At 49.6% G+C, this 18,733-nt stretch overlaps 1 protein-coding gene across 2 annotated transcripts in view; it reads right to left on the reverse strand.

Moving 5' to 3' along the window:
• Positions 1 to 18,733, reverse strand: part of GTF3C1 (general transcription factor IIIC subunit 1) — an 86,709-nt gene that overhangs the window by 41,668 nt on the left and 26,308 nt on the right. Inside the window, exons 7-11 of one of the 2 annotated variants that reach the window (XM_015442311.3) lie at positions 8,459 to 8,611; positions 5,865 to 5,980; positions 4,163 to 4,472; positions 3,217 to 3,377; positions 163 to 299 (exon numbers count right to left, since the gene is read on the reverse strand). In XM_015442311.3, coding sequence (XP_015297797.3) covers positions 163 to 299; positions 3,217 to 3,377; positions 4,163 to 4,472; positions 5,865 to 5,980; positions 8,459 to 8,611 — 877 coding nt within the window. Of the gene's footprint in view, positions 1 to 162; positions 300 to 3,216; positions 3,435 to 4,162; positions 4,473 to 5,864; positions 5,981 to 8,458; positions 8,612 to 18,733 lie in introns of both variants that reach the window. The other variant, XM_005591522.4, reaches the window with a different exon arrangement.

The following is an 18,733-nucleotide window of genomic DNA, read 5'->3' on the forward strand; positions in this document are numbered from 1 at the left end:
ATAAGAGTAAACTCTAAATCCTTCCTACTGTAAAGGAACGAGACGAGAATCTACACAGTGGGACACAGATTTGAAGGCCGCTCAGTGGTGTCCATGGCTTGTGATGACTAACTGGTAGAAGGATTACTGTTAGTGCAAGAAGACAGACAGACAGCTCCTTACGTGAATAAACTCTCGATTAAGCGAAGATTGGTGACAGCTTCTATGATCAGATTCCTGCGTTTCAGCAGTCGGTAAGTTTCGTGTGGTTTGTCTTGGCCTGAGCTGTGCCTCCCAGTCTTCAGGGAACTGGTACTCTCCTAGAACAGAGACCAAAAGCACAAGATGAAATGGGCTTGGCAAGGTTTGGGGGCCACACGCCACTCTTGTGGGTGCACTGGCCCTCTTCAAGGAACTTCTACTCCTATCTTTCAAGAAGGGAAGCCGAGAAGCCTGTTCTCCTACACAGGATCCCACTACTCTACCACCTCAATGCTTTGAAAAAGACATCGGCCAGCAGAGGACCCTGGGCCAGTTTATGAAGATCAGCTGGTTTCAGGACAGAAATCAGAGGCATCTACTCCAGCAGCTCCTGAAGTGTTCTCTCAATTCCCTTTTGGTTCTCCCACAGTGGAATGGAAGAAACTGACATACTGACAATTACACGCCAGGTATTGTTGGGTTTTTTTCATCAAAAACTCTTAACACTTTTATCATCATAGTTCCCATGGTACAGAAGAGGAAACCAGGGCTGTGTGGCTAATTTCCAGGGTTTCATGGGGAGTGAACGTGCCAGGATGGGGCCTCTGACTCCAGATGGAAGAAGCCAGGGCAGTCTCTGGACAAAAAGTGACATGAGGCAGAAGACGGCTTTTGAGTTCAGAATAGGGTTCCTCTAGGAAAATTAGGATGAGTGGATCTGTGCTTCCTCTTCTATCCTCACTAAATCATCTACTTATCTTGTAATGTCTTTCTCTCTTAATGAGCTTAAGATGAACTGTTTCACCCAACATTGGATCAAAATGTGAAAGCCCAAATGTGAACCCTATATGGAAAAGAAATCCTAACTCTCATACACATCTTGTGAATCACTGGATCCAAGTCAACGCCTTATGGTAGCCCCAGGGCATGTTCTGCTTGTCACCTCCCAGCTTGGAGTAGCAATTTCAGGAAATGAGAAAGTGCCCAAGGAGGTCACTCGGTGATGGCATCTGAACAGCCAGGCCCCAGCCCACTTCCCTGTCCACTGTGGGAGCTCCAGGCAAGACACAGTTGAAGAGGGAAAGAATCAAAGATTCAAGAAGGGTCCCAAGAGGGGCAGAAAGTCCTTTGTTCACCCTTGTGTTTCAGGGTGAAAAGTTTGGGGGAAAATCATGTGAGTAAATCTAGCCACTTTCCATGGGGCTGCTGGACAGCAAAGGGAACGTGCTCTGCCAAGAGCCTCCAGGCAAGCAGTGGGTGCCATTCTTTTCAGCAAGGATGTGGGGAGGACCACGGTGCTGCCATTACTCTGGGAATGGACTTCCATGAGTGAGAGGAAGAGCTGAGCTAGGAAACAAGTCAGGGATTTTAAGACCTGGTGGAAGTGCACAGAGGTACAAAGGGGATGGCAGGGGGAGGAAGGCAGGCAGGACTCTAGGGGACCTGCTGGGTTCCACTGCTGGCAGGCCCGGCCTCCCTGGTTAGAAAGAATGCCAATCCTCACTCCATAGAGAGTTGTGGCATCCAATGAACAGAAAAAGCCTGAAAGGGTCTAGAAAAAAATCAACCCCACGCCCCATCACCTCTGCCATAGAAATACTTCCAAAGTACAGGCCACCATTCCAAAAAGGGAGAAGTGGCATAGGGTAGGGACTGCGCAGGCAAGTTATTCTATCCCTAGGGGCCTCGCTTTCCTCTCACAGACCAAAGCTGACATTGACCTTACAGGGCTGAATGAAACAGCAGTGGCCAGGCGCAGTGGCTCACACCTGGAATCCCAGCACTTTGGGAGGCTGAGTTGGGAGGATCACTTGAGCCCAGGAGTTTAAGACCAGCCTAGGCAACATGATGAAACCTCATCTCTACAAAAAAAAATACAAAAATTAGCCAGGTGCAGTGGCACGTGCCTGCAGAAGAGAAAATCTGCAGTCCCAGCTACTCAGGAGGCTGAAGCAGGAAGATCACTCGAGCTCAGGAGGCGGAGGCTGCCGTGAGCCGAGCTCATACCACTGCACTCCATCCTGGGGACCACAGCAAGACTCTGTCTCAAAAAAATTAATTAATTAAAAAACATACATAAACAGCAGCAACACCATCAAAAGCCACCCCAGATCATGCATCTACTACTCCATGCTAGGTGCCTCATTCTCTACTCAGTGTTTCCAAAATATAGGGGGTGGCACTGGCAGTGTCTGAAGTACTGTTATGTGTCCAGTATTGACATGGCATTAGGTGAACTGAATCACATAATGGGAAAGGCATTCCTTATCAACTGTCTTTTAACCCTTCCAATTATATTCATGAAAGTACTGGTTTGACTTCACTGTGTCTTTAACTCCTTGATATATAACAGTAACTGGCTGGAATGTACTAATAGTTTTGATTTTATTGTATCTATTCTATGATTACTTTCTTTTTTATGACAAATGATATTGGCCATTTATCTAAAGCAGAGTTTCTCCACGTTGCCAGTGCTGACATTTGGGCCAGGAAATTCTCTGCTGTGAAGCTCTGTCCTGTGTATTGTAGGATGTTTAACAGCATTCTAACCTCTCCCTATTGGATGCCAGTAGCAGCCTCTCCCTAAGTGTGGCACTGAGAACTGTCTCCAGATATCGCCAAATGTCCCCTGGGGTAAATGCCAATCCTGACTCCATAGAGAGTTGTGGCATCCAATGAACAGAAAAGGGGTAAAACTGGGTAAGAACCATTGATCTAAATTAGGCATATAGGTTTCCCTCTAAAACAAATCTAACTGAAAAGAATAAGTTGTTGGAAATTAATAAGCCACTGGGTGGATAACCATGCAGACAATCTCTGCGTAGGGCCCAGGCTGCATGAAGGTGGTGTGTAAATGAGCACCGCGCTACTGCCCGGGAAGCACAGGCAGGCCTCGGCGGGAAGCACAGGCAGGCCTCGGCACGCAGCACTCTCGCTGTGGATGACTCCACTGCGATCATGTGATTCCTAAGCACAGAAACCATGAGGCCACAGGCTCCTTCTCGGAGACAACTCCCTCCCTCTGCATGCACTGACCTTTGGGTTTTCCATCCGGACCTCCTCGATCACAGCTATGTCACCACTGTTACTGTCCGCACAGTGGGAGACAAAGGACACACTGGGTTCTGAGACGCTGCTGGTATCCAAGAGGTTGTCCCTGCTGGCAAGGCTCTGGCAGGCTCTCTCTTCAGCGGCTCCTGGGAAGGAGGGTGGCTGCTTTTTCATTGGGTGTAGGTTTACAACTTTCCACCCACCTGTGGTGGAGGAAAGAGGTAGAACAAATCAAGGGGGAGGCCAGGAGGGCATTCCTGCTTGGCAGTCAGACCAGACCCACACGGGCCAGAGGATTCTGCTGAGAGTCAGTTGAAAGGTGAGGGAATTAGACCAGCAGTAGCTTGGGCTCCTCCTTCTGGCCTCTCATCTACAGCAGGGCTTCTCCACCTAGCCAGTGCTGACGTCTGGGTCAGTTAATTCTCTGTGTCAGGGGCTGTCCTGTGTATTGCAGGATGTTAAACAGCATCCTGGCCTCTACCTATGAAATGCCAGTAGGAGTCCCTCCTAAACTGGACATTTAACAATGTACCCAGGGGGCTCAGAGCTGGGTACCAGATTTGCAAACGGGTCATCAGCACCACTCACTATGCATTTAAAAAAAGTTTTCTATAACTAAACTAAAAACTTGGAGGAGTCTTAGACTGTTGGAGGGGAGGGGGCAGAGGAAGCTTATGAAATTCCATCCTTTAATAGTAAAAACAAGCAAACAAAACATCGGCCAAGAAGAAATGATTTGCAAGCAGCCAGGAGATACCACAGGACCCTCTCCTCCAAACCCATGATGATGTGGTACAAGTGACAGCATCGGGCCTCTCATTAGGATGGTTCCAAGGGCAACTGCAGGCGTTTGCTGAACTGAAGGGGTGTTTCTTGCAGGTGCCCAGTAGTGCAGTGCACGCAGCCCCCGCCCGCCCCACGCGCTCCCTACCCTTGGTTGGGGTGGAGTGATGAGGCTGGGTCTTAGCCCGGAGGTTCGCAGAGGCTCTTGTGTCCTTCTGGGACCCTCTGCATCTCCGCTTGCTGCTGCTCCTCTCCTCCTCACTGTCCGACTCAGAGAGGAAGGTGTCCTCGCCTTCAGGCAGAAGCGACTCCTCCTGCATAGATGCCAGGCTCACAGTGGTTAAGAGCTCACTGCGGGCCTTCTCTCTTTGGTACTGCCGGCTTAGGTCGCTCTCCTCTGCAAACACGCAGGAAATGTACTTGGTGGTTCGCTGCCGACCTTCGTCTTCCATGAATCCCTAGAGGGAATAAGATGTGTTTATCCCACTGCAAAGAGGGCATCATACCCACAGGGGTTCAGGTGGTCTGTGGCGTCTATTTCCTCATTGTCTTTCTTCTGTGTCTCCTGTCTTACTGCCTGGGCCCTGGGTTGGGCAACACTGATGCTTCCTCCAGGCTCTTCCTCTCTGTAATCCCCCAGGTCTTGCTTCCACAGGGATCCTTTTCTGAAGTACAACCCTGAATGTGTGTTTGCTCTATGAGGCTATGAGCTTCTCAGGGGCAGGGCCCTGACTTAACCTTCCATATAGCCCCAGTGCCTGGGACAGGACGTGGCCCACACAAAACGGTCAGTAAGCAGCAAGTGTTTGTGATACAGACTGAAAAGTTAGACTGGAGAACTCGAGCTGCACTTAGCCACTGCCATGAGGATTGGTGGACTGGGCATCAGTGATCCACACCCATTTTAACTTCCAGAAAAGGGCAAGGGGCTCTTCCCAGGGCCTTTGACAGGAGAAGAGTAACATCTAGGTACCACCACATGCCAGGATGGGGCTAAGTGTGCTGCAGTCATTCACCCAACTATAATACTGCCTTCCAGCCAGATGACCAGATCGTGAGCAAGACGAGAGTGGCATGTCAGGGGCTGAGACCACAGGTCTGAATTACAAAAGAAGAGTGCCAGACGGGCATAGCTGGCCAACTCGATGTCCCCAGGCACCTGGCAAGTAACATGCATGAGAAGGAGGGCCAGGTGGGGATGGTGGAACCCTGGAGAGCACTGCTTTGTCTGAAGCAGGTGAACAGAGTGGCCAGCCCCAGCTGACTGTCCCCACATGGGAGTAGGCTCCTGGGGTGGCCACATCACCTTCTGACTTTTCTTTCTTTTTGAGATGGAGTTTTACTTTTGTTGCCCAGGTTGGAGTGCAATGGTGCCAACTTGGCTCACTGCAACCTCTGCCTCCTGGGTTCAAGTAATTCCCCTGCCTCAGCCTCCCGAGTAGCTGGGATTACAGGCATGCACTACCACGCCTGGCTAATTTTTTGTACTTTTAGTACAGACAGGGTTTCACCATGTTGGCCAGGCTGGTCTCGAACTCCTGACCTCAGGTGATCCACCTGCCTCAGCCTCCCAAAGTGTTGGGATTACAGGTGTAGGCCACCATGCCCGGCTACTTTCTGACTTTTCAAAGCTGACAAGTCATTCAATTCTTAAAAAGTGAAGACAAACAGGAACCACAGTGAGGGAGAGACATAACATGGCTATGGACTGCACTCAGCCCCGGGGAGGCCAACTGCCTCCTTGACACACATGTCAGGCCATCGAATCTTCTGACTGAGATGCTCCTTAGCGAATATACCGCATGTACCTCCAAAGACAAGGAGTGTTGGGGGAAGGCTCATGATGTTACCTTGACAACTTTGAATCTTTGAAGGAGTCGGCACAGCATTCTTGCTTCTAGTTTTCCCACATTCATAGCCACTCGGATTTCAGCTTGGGAAATTCCTTTCGTGCCTCTGCGCTCAACTGTGAGAAACAATACACATGAACCCAAACGGCTGCAAAGGAGCTGTTCTACACAAGTCAGTTTCCAGCCCACTTTTTCAGCAGACATTTCAATGCTGTGAAATTAACAGACAGAACAAAACATACGCCATTTCTCTCCCTTATCCTCCCAAGTGTGCTTCCCTCCCAAGCCTCTGAGTAACATACTATGCTAGGCTAGTAACGCTAACAGCTAATGTTTGAATGCTTACTATCTCACGACACCACGTTAAAATACTAAATGTCAGGTGATCAACAGCTGAAATACGAAAATGCAGGAACCCAATAGGCTTTACCCAATGGCAAGAAATTAGCCCTTTCGCATGAATGAACTGTTTCAGATCAATGAAACTGACCTCTTTAAGAAGCATCAAAATAATTTTTAATTCAGAACTTTTTTTAATGTGTATTCTTCATTTCCCAGTGTTTCTTGATAGACACAGAGGCACTGTGGACCCTGACTACTGCACGGTCCCGTAAGAGTCGTGCAAGCGGGGACTTTGAAAGGAAATGGTATTCCTCAACTCTGGAGTAAATGACTCGCAGACCACTGGGCCCCACTGTTGCTGTGTGTAGCCTGTCCACTCCTGGGCTGTCATAAGCTGGTGTATGTCAGGATTGTGAGTATATCTGCCGCTCAGAGGCCCTTTAAATGCATCCTACTAAGCTGGAACTAAGAACTCCAGGAAGGAGCTGGCTTAGGAACTGGGAGGTAGGCAGGTAGTCCCAGCAGTAAAGCACACGAGCCGCAAGGTAGACGTGGTGGCAAAGCTCTTTGACTTTTCAGAAGTATCTTCCTTTTGGCCGGGTGCGGTGGCTCACGCCTGCAATTCCAGCACTTTGGGAGGCCAAGACGGGCGGATCACGAGATCAGGAGATCAAGATCATCTGGCTAACACGGTGAAACCCCGTCTCTACTAAAAATACAAAAAAATTAGCTGGACGTGGTGGCGGGTGCCTGTAGTCCCAGCTACTCGGGAGGATGAGGCAGGAGAATGGCGTGAACCTGGGAGGCGGAGCTTGCAGGAAGCCGAGATCGTGCCACTGCACTCCAGCGTGGGCAACAGAGTGAGACTCTGTCTCAAAAAAAAAAAAAAAAAAAAATCAGCCGGGTATGGTGGCACATGGCCTGTGATCCCAGCTACTTGGGAAGCTGAGGCAGGAGAATCACTTGAACTTGGGAGGCAGAGGTTGCAGTGAACTGAGATGGCGCCATTGCACTCCAGCCTGGACAACAAGAGTGAAACTCCATCTCAAAAAAGAGAAAAAAGAAAGAGAAAAAAAAAGGGTTAAGGGCAGCGTTTCCCCAGTTGTGCTGTGAGGAACCCATTCTGAGAGATGTGAAGGGAGCTACCAAACAGCCCTCCAAAAAGGCTGGGCCAACCCCACAGCTCAGTCAGATCCCCTGTAGCCGCTTCACCTTCTGCTCTGTCCTCCCTGCAGGGACCTGAGGCCACACCACCTATGACACTAGGTCACTGCTGTCCTACACAAAAGTTAGGGGACCTGGGGGAAGGGTTAGGAATTGGAGAGAATGTTTTCTTTGCCCATTTATCATAGATTCCTGGCCTGTGGTAACACCAGACCAATCTTAGAAAACAACAGATAGCTCTTGAACCTTTGAATAATAATAGTAATAGCTTTCTTTTTTCAGTGCTTTCTATGCACCAGACCCTATAGCAGCTCTTTTATTTTGATTCATTTATCCTCATAATGTGCTAGTGTTGATGCTCTCGACATGTGATGGTTAACCTTAGTTGTCAATGGGACTGGATTAAGGGATACCCAGATCACTGGTCAGGTTTTATCTCTGGGTGTGCCTGTGACGGTGTTTCTGAAGGAGACTGGTGTGTAACTCAGTGGACTACGTGGGACAGATCTGCCCTCCATGTGGGCGGGCACCATTCCATTAGCCAGGGGCCCAGACAGAACAAGAAGCCAGAGGAAGGCGAACTTGCCCTCTCTCTCTTCTGGAGCTGCAGCCCCCTCTGCTGCCGCTCTTGGCCATCAGAACTCCAGGCTCTCCAGCCTTAGGTAACTGGGGCATGCCCCCGCGGCTTCCCTAGTTCTGATGCTTCCCTGGGCCTCCAGCTCACAGATGAGCTAGTGGGACTTCTCAGCATTCATAACTGCACGAGCCAATTACCTTAATAAGCTCCTTTCATACATCTACATATATTTTTCCTACTGATTCTGTGTCTCTGGAGAACTTTAAAATGCCTGCTTTTACAGATGAGGAAACCGGGGCTCAGAGACCTCATTAAAGTCATATGGCTAAGTGGCAGAGCAAGGATTCAAACTCCAATCTGATCTCAAAGCCTGAACCCTTCTGGGGAACCAAGGCGCTTCCCATTGTATTACATTCTCTATAGCAGAGTCCTCTCTCCACATGTGGGCAAAGCACTTCTTGACTCAGATTCTCGGGAACCACATCCAAGCTGGTGTGGGAACAAGACTTACTGAGGTCATAGGTCTGCGTGAGCATATCCCGCTCGAACACGATGTCCACGGGAGGCACTGTCTTGGAGATGACCTCCTCGTCCTCGTCATCATCATGGTCATTCCGTTTAAATTCCTTCAGCAGCTTGAGGCACCGAACCATGACATCAGTCCCTGGCAACACAAGCACGGGTTTTCCAGCAATGAGTGAAAGCAGCGCTGCCTGGGGGAGGTGAGGGGTTCTGAAATATCACAGCACATGTCGGCAGAGACAGAGATCCCCACAAAGGTCATACACATCACCATGTCCGGAGGTTTAAAAATGTGGTCAGGACCACAAGACCTGACAATGTATTCCATAAAGCTGCTTTTTGTTTTTAGAAGAATGAGGGAAGAAAGCAATGCAAATGGAAGGAATAACGAGGTGCTATTAGTTCTGTTAAATCAACAGTCGCCCTCTCCTGCTGGAGACCAGCTCCATGACAACAGGAGACGTGCCTGTCTCTTCCCAGCACCCAGGACACGGCCCACACTCAGCAGGCACGCAAGCGGTATTTGCCAAAAGGATAAAAAATATCTTTTTCCTTTTAAGCTAATACTCACTGCCAATAAGGTGTGGCAGCAGTGTAAATGAGCTGTATAACCCTTCTAGAGCATTTCGAGGGGATTTTACAATGATTCCAAGTGTAAACGTTTATTCCAAGAAAACAACTCAAAAGGAGGACAAGGCTATCAGTACTAATAGGTTCACTATAGTACTCTTTATAGCATCAGAGCAATCTTATGAGTACTACAAAAAAATCAGCAACGGGGGTGGAGGGTGGCATACCTACCAGCCACCTCACTTTCTGTGGACTAGTGTCTGCCTTCAAATCATCGCACTGCACCTATACTGCAACCTACAAAAGTAAAACATGGGAAAAAAATAACACACTTGTGCCTACGGCTATAACAAGAGAAAGATAAGTGTACATGTAGGTAAGAACTAGAAAAGGTACAAGGAAAAATGGGGACTTCTTGACACTTGACATGTGCTAACTCATTCGGTCCCAACAACCCTTGGATGAAGACGCTAGGGAACAGAGGGGTTGAATAACTTGTCCAAGCTCCCAACAGCTTGTAAGTGACGGGAAAAGCGACTCAGTTAAGGTCACCGGTCTCCAACATGAACACCAAGATATCCTGTGATACACGATAACCCGGAGTGGGAAAACTGCCCTGCAAAGATGTTCACATCTTCATCCCCGGAACCTGTGAACATGTTGCCTTCCATGGCCAAAGGGACTCTGCAGAAGTGATTAAATTAAGGCGTTGTGGATTTTTGGGGGTCATTGTTGTCAGGGTGAAGTTAAGCATTTTGAGATAAGATTATCCTGGATTATCTGGGTGGGCCCAATGTAATACCACAGATTCCTTAGGCTGGGCATGGTGGCTCACATCTGTAATTTCAGCACTTTGGGAGGCCAAAGCAGGGAGGATCACTTGAGCCCAGGAGTTCAACACCAGCCTTGGCAACATAGCAAGACACAACTCTATAAAAATTTTTTTAAATTGGCCAGGTGTGGTAACATGTGCCTGTAGTCCCAGCTACTCAGGAGGCTGAAGTGAGAGGACTACTTGAGCCTGGGAGGTCGAGGTTGCAGTGAGCCCAGCTCACACCACAGCACTCCAGCCCAGGTGACAGAGACCCTGTCTCAAAACAAAACACTAAACAACAACAAAAAGTCGTTAAAAGAGAGAGGCAGTAGGATCAGAGTGAGAGACTGGAAGATGCTACACTGCTGGGTTTGAAAACAGAGAAAGGGACCACAACCCAGGGAATGCAGGTGCCTCCTAGAAACTAAAAAAGGCCAGGGAATGAATTCTCTTCTAAAGCCTCCAGAAGGAACACTGCCCTGCAAACATCTTGATTTTACCCTAGTGAAAGTCATTTCAGATAGTAATCTATCTGTGTGGTTTGAAGTCACTAGGTTGGTGTAATTTGTTACAGTAGTCCTAAGAATAATAGGGACAGCTTCTCCACCAATTTTCATCAGCATGTGGATGCACAGAATCCTGGGTGCTACAGCAAGGAGTGGGCACTGACTCTGGCCCTGGAGCCCAGCCCTCTAGTACAGGACCCTGCCCGCGAGTGTGAAATGCCACCCCCGACAGCACACAAGACTGAGGTCCAAGGAAAGTCAGGACCAGCCACCTCTACTCGAGCAGGAGGTTCTTCTGCGGGCACAGCATGTGGCTTGCAGGTGAAGTTCACAAATAAGCATCTTAGGGCCTGGAACTCAGGAGATGCCTGGAACTCAACAGACCTCAGGAGACACTCTAGGGGGAGCCAGCCTAGGGCAAGCGGCCAGCAGAAGTGGTCCCCAGGCACCAACCTGCTGCTGACCCCTCCACTCCTCACAGCAACAGAAAGTTCCCCAGGGCACGGCTTTTCATTAGAGGCAACCTAAGGCCCCAGCGCAGGCCTGAAGCCTCGGATCCTGCCAAGTCCCCGCCGGGCCTCCTGCCGTCCCTCTTGGCTCTGCCCTGTGCTCCAGGCCCCTGCCCTGCCCTCTCCTGCAATCCCTCTCTTTCAGAATGGGAGGCTTAAGCAATCAGGAGGGGAAATATGGGGACAAGGGGACTCTCGGGACTGTGGACATGAGTAAGAACTATCTAAAGCCTCAGGCACTGGGACAGGGTCCCCTGCCAGGCTCCCTTTCTACAAGTAGCACCTCTAGCAGCTGGTGGCCAACACACTCAGCACAAAGGAAGACAAGACCACCACGCCATTCCCCCCAGACTGTCCGCTAGTCAACCCCCTCCCAACCCCCACCCCACCATGCTGCTCACACGAGCAACCTATTGCTCCTAATAACACTACAACCATTTATCCAGTACTACATCCTGGATGCTGTCCTAGGCTCCCTGTGTGCCCTATGAACTGACCCTCACCATGGCCAGAGGAGGTAAGGGTGATCATTCCAGTCCCACATGAGAACACTAAGGAGCTGAGGAATTCACACAAACAAATGTCCCTTTGCCAGTGAGAAGCTGGCATTTACCAGGCAATCTGGCTCCAGAATCCAGGCTCTAAACCTTTGGTTTAGACGCCCCGATTCAAAACGTCCCTGAGACTGGGAATAGCTGAGTGACCCGGGGTCAGGGACGCTGGCTTCTGCCTGAGCAGCACCACAACACAGCACTTAGGGGAGTCAGACCCAAGGCGTCCTCAGCCAGTGGCCCAGCGCTATTTCTTCTCCTTTTAAACTTCCTTAAGAGGCTAATTAGCTAGGAAAAGACCCACAGGACAGCCCTCAAAATAAACACGGTGGAAGGCAAGAAACGGTACTAGTAAACGCGTGACCTCAGTAGGCAAAAAAGAGAAAAAGCCTCACAGCCTTCAAAGCTTCTGATCTTGGCCGGGCGCAGTGGCTCATGCCTGTAATCCCAGCACTTTGGGAGGCCGAGGAGGGCAGATCACCTGAGGTCAGGAGTTTGAGACCACCCTGGGCAAGAGAGCAAGATTTCATTTCCCTAACAAATACAAAAAAAATCAGCTAGGCTTTGGAGGTGTGCATCTGTAGTCTCAACTACTCGGGAGGCTGAAGCAGGAGGATCGCTTCGGCCCAGAAGTTTGAGGTTGTAGTGAGCTATGATCACACCACTGCACTCCAGCCTGGGCAATAGAGTGAGACCCTGTTTCAAACAAAACAAAACAAAACAAAAAAACAAAAAAAACCCTTCTTCTCCCCACCAAGTTGGTTCACCGTCCTCACCTCTCTACTAGTGGAGCAACCGACATCCATCCCATGCCCCTCCTCCAACAAATGGCACAACTACCTCCTGAATAAACGTTTGGAGGGAAGGTGTGGATGAACTTGGGCTCCAGGGCCAGGCAGAGAAGTGTTTCCATCTCAAGTTCCACAGCTCCCCATGTCTGTGACTTTGGGGAAATTACCAAGTATGACTCTTTGTTTTCCGACCTGCAAAATGGGATGACAGTGTTCTCTGTGTCACGGGGTTAATGTTAGCATGGCCGAGACAACATCTGTACAGAGGCTGGCATGGAGCAATCCCTCAACATGACCACCCAGCACTTGCTGGGAGCCAGGCACCATGCCAAGGGCGGTACATGAATTAACCCATAAAATCCCACAACCCCAAGGGAGGCAGGTCCCTGTAAGCTCCATTTCACAGATGCGGAAGCTAAGGCACTTGCTCAAAGTGATGGCGCTATGGAGTGGCAGAGCTAGGATGTCAGTCAGCCCAGGCTGCCAGCCTGCAGTGGATGCACTCGGCCAGTAGGGGAGTTACTCTGAATAGTACCACCAGCACCTAGCAAGCACAGTGCTGAGGCATGACAAACATCAGTGGCATTCAGGGTGGCGGGCCCCCTCTTATTGTGGGATAAGCCCCAAAGCTGCCCTCTGGTCATGATGGCTTGCCTCCTGGAGATCGCAGGAAGGCGCCCCCCTGCTCTGGTTCTGAGCATGAGGCTCAGCTGTTGGCCACGGGGGCTGAGGGCGATGCGGGAGGACTATGAGCTGTTCTGTGCAACCACGATAGGCATCATCAGCCCCAGGACCCACAAAGCACCCACGACCCGGAGCAGGTGCTGAGGCTGGGCCCAGCGTGAGGTGGCTGTGCTTCCAGAAGGCCTGGAGTGACTCTCCGAATGTTTTGGCCATGGGATCTGTGGCTCTGCCTGCCCCACAGGGCATAGCTGATTTCTCTGCTGTGAATCCCAACTGCGCTGACTCTCTTCTGTATCTGCCCAGCAAGTAGGCCCTGTTTTATTTAACCAAGCTGTGTCTGGCTTTGCTCTTTCACAACATACCAATCACAGAAACATTTTCCTTTCCCCATGCCGTCACATCTTTTTTTTTCTTTTGAGACAGAGTCTCACTTTGTTGCCCAGGCTGGAGTGTAGCCGCACAATCACTGCAGCCTCGAACTCCAGGGCTCACACGGTCCTCCCACCTCACCTCCGAGTAGCTGGGACTACAGGCATACAACACCACGCTCGGATCATTTTTTTTTTATTTGTTGTAGAGATGGGATCTTGCTTTGTCACCTAGGCTGGTCTAGAACTTCTGGCCTCAAGTGACATTCTTACCCTGGCCTCCCAAAGTAGAGGGTTACAGGCATGAGCCACCGAGTCGAGCCTGGTGCACATCTTTCCTTTGGAAACCTTGTGCTGGAGAGGCAGCCCAGCACTGTGGTGGGGAAGCCAGACTCTCTGCCACAGAGCTGGCTGTGAGCCCTGCTGCTGTGTCAGGTGGGCCTGGACAAGGTGGCTGACCTCCCTCAGCCTCAAGTGTCTTGCCTGAAAATTAGGGCTGATGACAGTGTTTAGCCTTGTGGGGAGAACTGTTAAGAGATCAGGCAGGTAAACGATGGAACAGTGTAGTGTGTGCCTTGTGATTCCAAGGGACCATCCGGAAGGAGTTCCACCAGCCCTGTGTGCCTTTCCCACAGTTCTAGAGTTTTACCAGCTTTAGAATTTCAGTTTCTATTATTAAAATCCCTCTGGCTCCTACTTGCCTTTTTGAAGGTACCTGTTCCAGACTACAAGTCAGCTAAAGCCAAAAGCCACAGGGGCAGAGCAAGACCCGAGTAAGCGCACGTCATCCAGGGTGACTGGGGCGTACTGCCCCATTTAAGCTACCACCTCAGTGACCAGCAATTCCCCTGGGAGGAACTGGGGACTTGCTAATGGCAACCCCTGGTCCCTGGACACAGGGCTTTCTTCCCAGGAACGAAAGGCAGTAAGATAAAACCAGCACCCGCTCACAGGCACGAGGAGTTTCAGGCATTTTAAAGACATGGCATGCTAATATTAGCAGTCCAACACAAAGGAATCACATAGATCTTTTGTGTCCAGGATCCAAGATGGACTTCATTCTGACATTCTGAAGACCCAGACGAGAAAAAGAGAAGGAGTAACTCCTTAAGGAGCACCTAGTATGAGCCAGCCATTGTGTTTAGTGTTTTCGGAAGCGATTTTACTTACTAACCACGTGGCTTCTGCAAGTTATTATTGCCATTTTAAGAGAAAGAAAATTGACACTCAGAGTGGTCATGTGATCTAACCGATGCCTTCCACACTAGGCCACCTGGCTAGGCTAGAATTTCAAATTTCCATCAGAGAGCACGATTCATTGCAAAGGAAAAACCAGAGTAGCTGTGAGGTGGAACCAACAGTCTGTGTTTCTCCCGTTCCCAGTGAAAAATCCATCTGGCCTCCTAGTAAAATGACACTCTCAACTGTGATCAACCCAAGAAAGAATAAAAGCAAGATGGGAACAAACGAACCCCACGGCAGCTTTCCTCTTTAAGGATCACAAGCAATGGGAAAGTCCTACTGGTAAGGCAGGCAGATGTCCTGTAAATTCAGTGTGTTACCTCCCCGCCACCCCCGCCCAACACACACACACACACACACACACACACACACACACGCCTGGCCACAGGCTGAAAGCACAGAATTCAGGGAACACTGAATAACAGAGGTGGGGGTGCTGCAGCACACACCCCAGGGCAATGGTGGTACAGGTTAAATTATGGGCTCCGGAGTCAATCTGGTGTTACCCTGCCTCTGGCAGCCTTTGCTGGTTGTATAACTTGGCTATGTAATACGGCCTCTAGGCCTGTTTCCTCATCTATAAAATAGGGATAATAATAGCATCTTCCTCATAGAAACCTTAGGACAGCGCCTGGCGTGGAGGTAGTGCTCTGTAAATGTTTGCTACTGCTTTTACAACTCTGATCGTTCAACCTTGGAAATGCACAGCTTTGGAGGATCAAGTGGCATACCCAGTCACCTGGGCTGAAAATATCAGACAGTGCTTGGGGCCTTTAACTCGATTTGACTCCACAAGCATTTATTCTGTGCTGGGCCCAGAACACAAACAGATGAGAGAGACAGGTTTCCTGCCCCTGCAAAAGGTTGTGTGTGTGAGAGAGAGGCTGGCGGGCAGCACAGGAAGGACAATGTGCTCAGGCTTCACATGCCTGGGTTTGAATTCTGGCTCAGCCATGGGGAAGCTCCTTACGTCTCTGAGCCTCAAGTTCTTCATGGGTAAAATGAGGGTAATTCTAACAGCATGCCTAGAACAAGCTGGTAGTAAGGACTAAATGAATGAATGCATTCAAGGGCCCTAGCGTAACACTTGAGGCAAATTAGGCACTCAACGCATGCTCTGTGGTTGGTTGACTACTAGCAGCGCCAGCCAACCATGCTGGGAAATGTGCTACAACACCCTCAGGACCCTGCTTTAAGCATGCACAGAGCCTGGAAATGAGAAAGAGGCAGGATGGGGCTAGGCAGGGGACAGCAGAGACAGGAGGTGGCATTTGGGTGGGACAGTAAAGGATACTAAGAATTGTCTGATAAGGCAGAAGAAGACAGGTGTTCCAGGCAAAAGGAAGAGTATGAGCAAAGGCGCTGAGATGGAAAAGGGGCCTACTGGGGAAGGGGAGGGGAGAGGGCAGGAATAAAGGTGAGGATACAGAGAAAGGTAGCTGTGGAAGGTTTCTATGCCAACCATAGTATATTTTCTTGTTTATTTTGTAGGCATGATGTTTGGGACTGACTGGAAGCTATTTCTGCAGTGAACAAGGAAGCTGGCTTGGAGGGAGGGAGGCCTGAAAGGGAGTCCAGATCCACAGACCCTCAGGCCCATGGGAGCTGTCCTAGACTGGTTTTACCCTTAGCCAGTGTCCCAGCCAGGCTCAGGCCCCAGGCACTCAACTACCCGATTTCCACTTCCTCCTGAGTTCAGCCTAGTCTCACATGGGAGGCAGCAGAGTAAGTAACCGACACTCTATTCAAATCTCTGCACCAGCACTGCCCAGCTCTGCGACCTCAGGCAAGGGACGTGTGCCTCTGTTTTCTCATCGGTGAAATAAAGAAAAAGAAAGAGGGGAAGAGAAAAGAGAAAAACAAAAGAAAAAAGAGAGAGAGACAGAAGGAAAGAAAGGAAAGAGAGAGAAAGAAAGAAAGAAAATAGTACTGACAGGATTGTATGGTTAGAAGGACTAGAATGAAAGAAACAAGGCTGGACATAGTGGCTCACGTCTGTAACCCCAGCACTTTGAGAGGATAAGACAGGAGGATCGCTTGAGCCCAAGAGTTCGAGACCAGCATGGACAACAAGTGAGATCCCATCTCTACAAAACAACAATTTTTTTAAAAAATTAGCTGGTGTGGTGGCACACCCCTGTAGTCCCACTACTTGGAAGGCTAAGGGGTGAGGATTGCTCAGCCTGCGAGGGTAAGGCTGCAGTGAGCCATGATCACAGCACTGCACTCTGGCCTGGGTGAGACAGAGTGAGACCTTGTGTTTGGTCTGGTTTTGTTTTGCTGACATGGAGTCTCACTCTGTCACCCAGGCTGGAGTGCAATGGCATGATCAGCTCACTACAACCTCCACCTCCTGGGTTCAAGCGTTTCTCGTGCCTCAGCTTCCCAAGTAGCTGGGATTACAGGCGTGCACTAACACACCTGGCTAATTTTTGCATTTTTAGTAGAGATGGGGTTTCACCATGTTGGCCAAGCTGGTCTCCAACTCCTGACCTCAAATGATCCGCCTGCCTCGGCCTCCCAAAGTGCTGGGATTACAGGCATGAGCCACCATGCCCAGCCAGCCTTGCCTGGACTGTCATCTCAATGTTTTTTCCACTTCCCTCCACTCCAAGACTGACCACAAAATGGGATAACAATATGGCATCTCGCCCAGTTCTTTCCTCTTTTTAGTGCCTCTAGACAAGCCCACAGGGTCTTGGGTTTTTCTCACTAATTGTTCGAGGAAACAAGGGTACTGACAATAGTACACATGGGGGTTTACAAGGGTTCAGAAAATTATATAAATGCTCTTGAAACGCTCTTGGTGTACAGCTTCTGAGTCAGTCACCTCCCCAAACCCTTGGGCTGAGTTGGTAGCTGACTTGAGGTCCCCAATGCTCTCTTTTTTTTTTTTTAATTGAGATGGAGTTTCGCTCTGTCACCCAGGCTGGAGAATAGAGGTGCGATCTCAGCTCACTGTAACCTCCACCTCCCAGGTTCAAGCGATTCTCCTGCCTCAGCTTCCCAAGTAGCTGAGATTACAGGTGCCTGCCACCATGCCTAACTAATTTTTGTATTATTAGTAGAGATGGGGTTTCACCATGTTGGCCAGGCTGATCTTGAACTCCAGACCTCAAGTGATCCGCCCACCTGGGCCTCCCAAAGTGCTGGGATTACAGGTGTGAGCCACAGCGCCCAGCCTCCCCAGTGCTCTTAAAGTGTGATCAATAGATGGGAGGGGCTGGTGTCAACTGTGCAGTGCTAACAGCAGCAGCGAACCTCTCTTGAGGGCTCTGAGCCAGGGGCTATTTAAGGAGGCCATATCCCTCACTGAGAAACATCCCAGTCGCTGCACTGGCCCCATGGATACCTCCGTCCGCCGCCAGGCCCTCACCCTGTACGGTCATTTCCCCTGCTCACAAGTTCTGGCACCTGCCTTCAACTCTTCCTAGCGCAGGGAGCATTCCCTTCTCAGCCTGCAAAGGCATCAGCCAACTACACCTTAGAGAGGTCTTACAAGAAAATCTTAGGGCCCCTCCCTCAGCGCACGGCCAGTCACCCATCCTGTTCCAGCCTGCTTCTCTTCCCCAGTCCTCACACTCCTCCCACCTGTCCCCACTGTGCTCTTCCAAGAAACACAACACATTTCCCTGCTGAGGGAGGCCAAAGCCTCCTGCTGTCTGCAGGACTGAGTGGCTGGTCCCTCCTGGGGGAGAGCAAAGAGGAGGGAAGAGGCCAGTTCCTGGCAAAGGGCGCTCCCCAGGTGCCTGGGTCCCTTCCAGAGAACTGTCTAGGACTCAGCAGAAGTTACTCAGCCCAGAAATTCACACCCTTGGGGCTCTTACCCCTCTTTAAAGTTCTTGCTTTCAACAGAGCTTCTGCCATATTACCATGTCTTTCTTTTACTTCTCTTATTCATTTTTTAAGCTAGTGTTCTTTAATCACTTTTTAACTGTTTTAACCATTTTCCCTCCAGCATAATCAATTTTCTAGGCTTTTAACATCTCTGACAATCTTTTTCTGCTCTTCTTCTGTTCATATTCACCTTTTATCTTTTTTGTTTTTCTAATCTTGATTCTTTTTAATTCGTTTTTTGGTTTCAAAGTTCCTTTAAACTTTTGGATTTATTTGTTGCATTTTAATCATTCTTAATATGGTTCATTTCTTTTTTCTTAGCTTGTATACATCAATCCTACTTTAACTTTTTAACTGTGCCTGTTGGCCATTTTAACTATCATACTTTAATT

This window comes from Macaca fascicularis, chromosome 20 (genome assembly GCF_037993035.2).
Source record: "Macaca fascicularis isolate 582-1 chromosome 20, T2T-MFA8v1.1".
NCBI classification, from domain to species: Eukaryota; Metazoa; Chordata; class Mammalia; order Primates; family Cercopithecidae; genus Macaca; species Macaca fascicularis.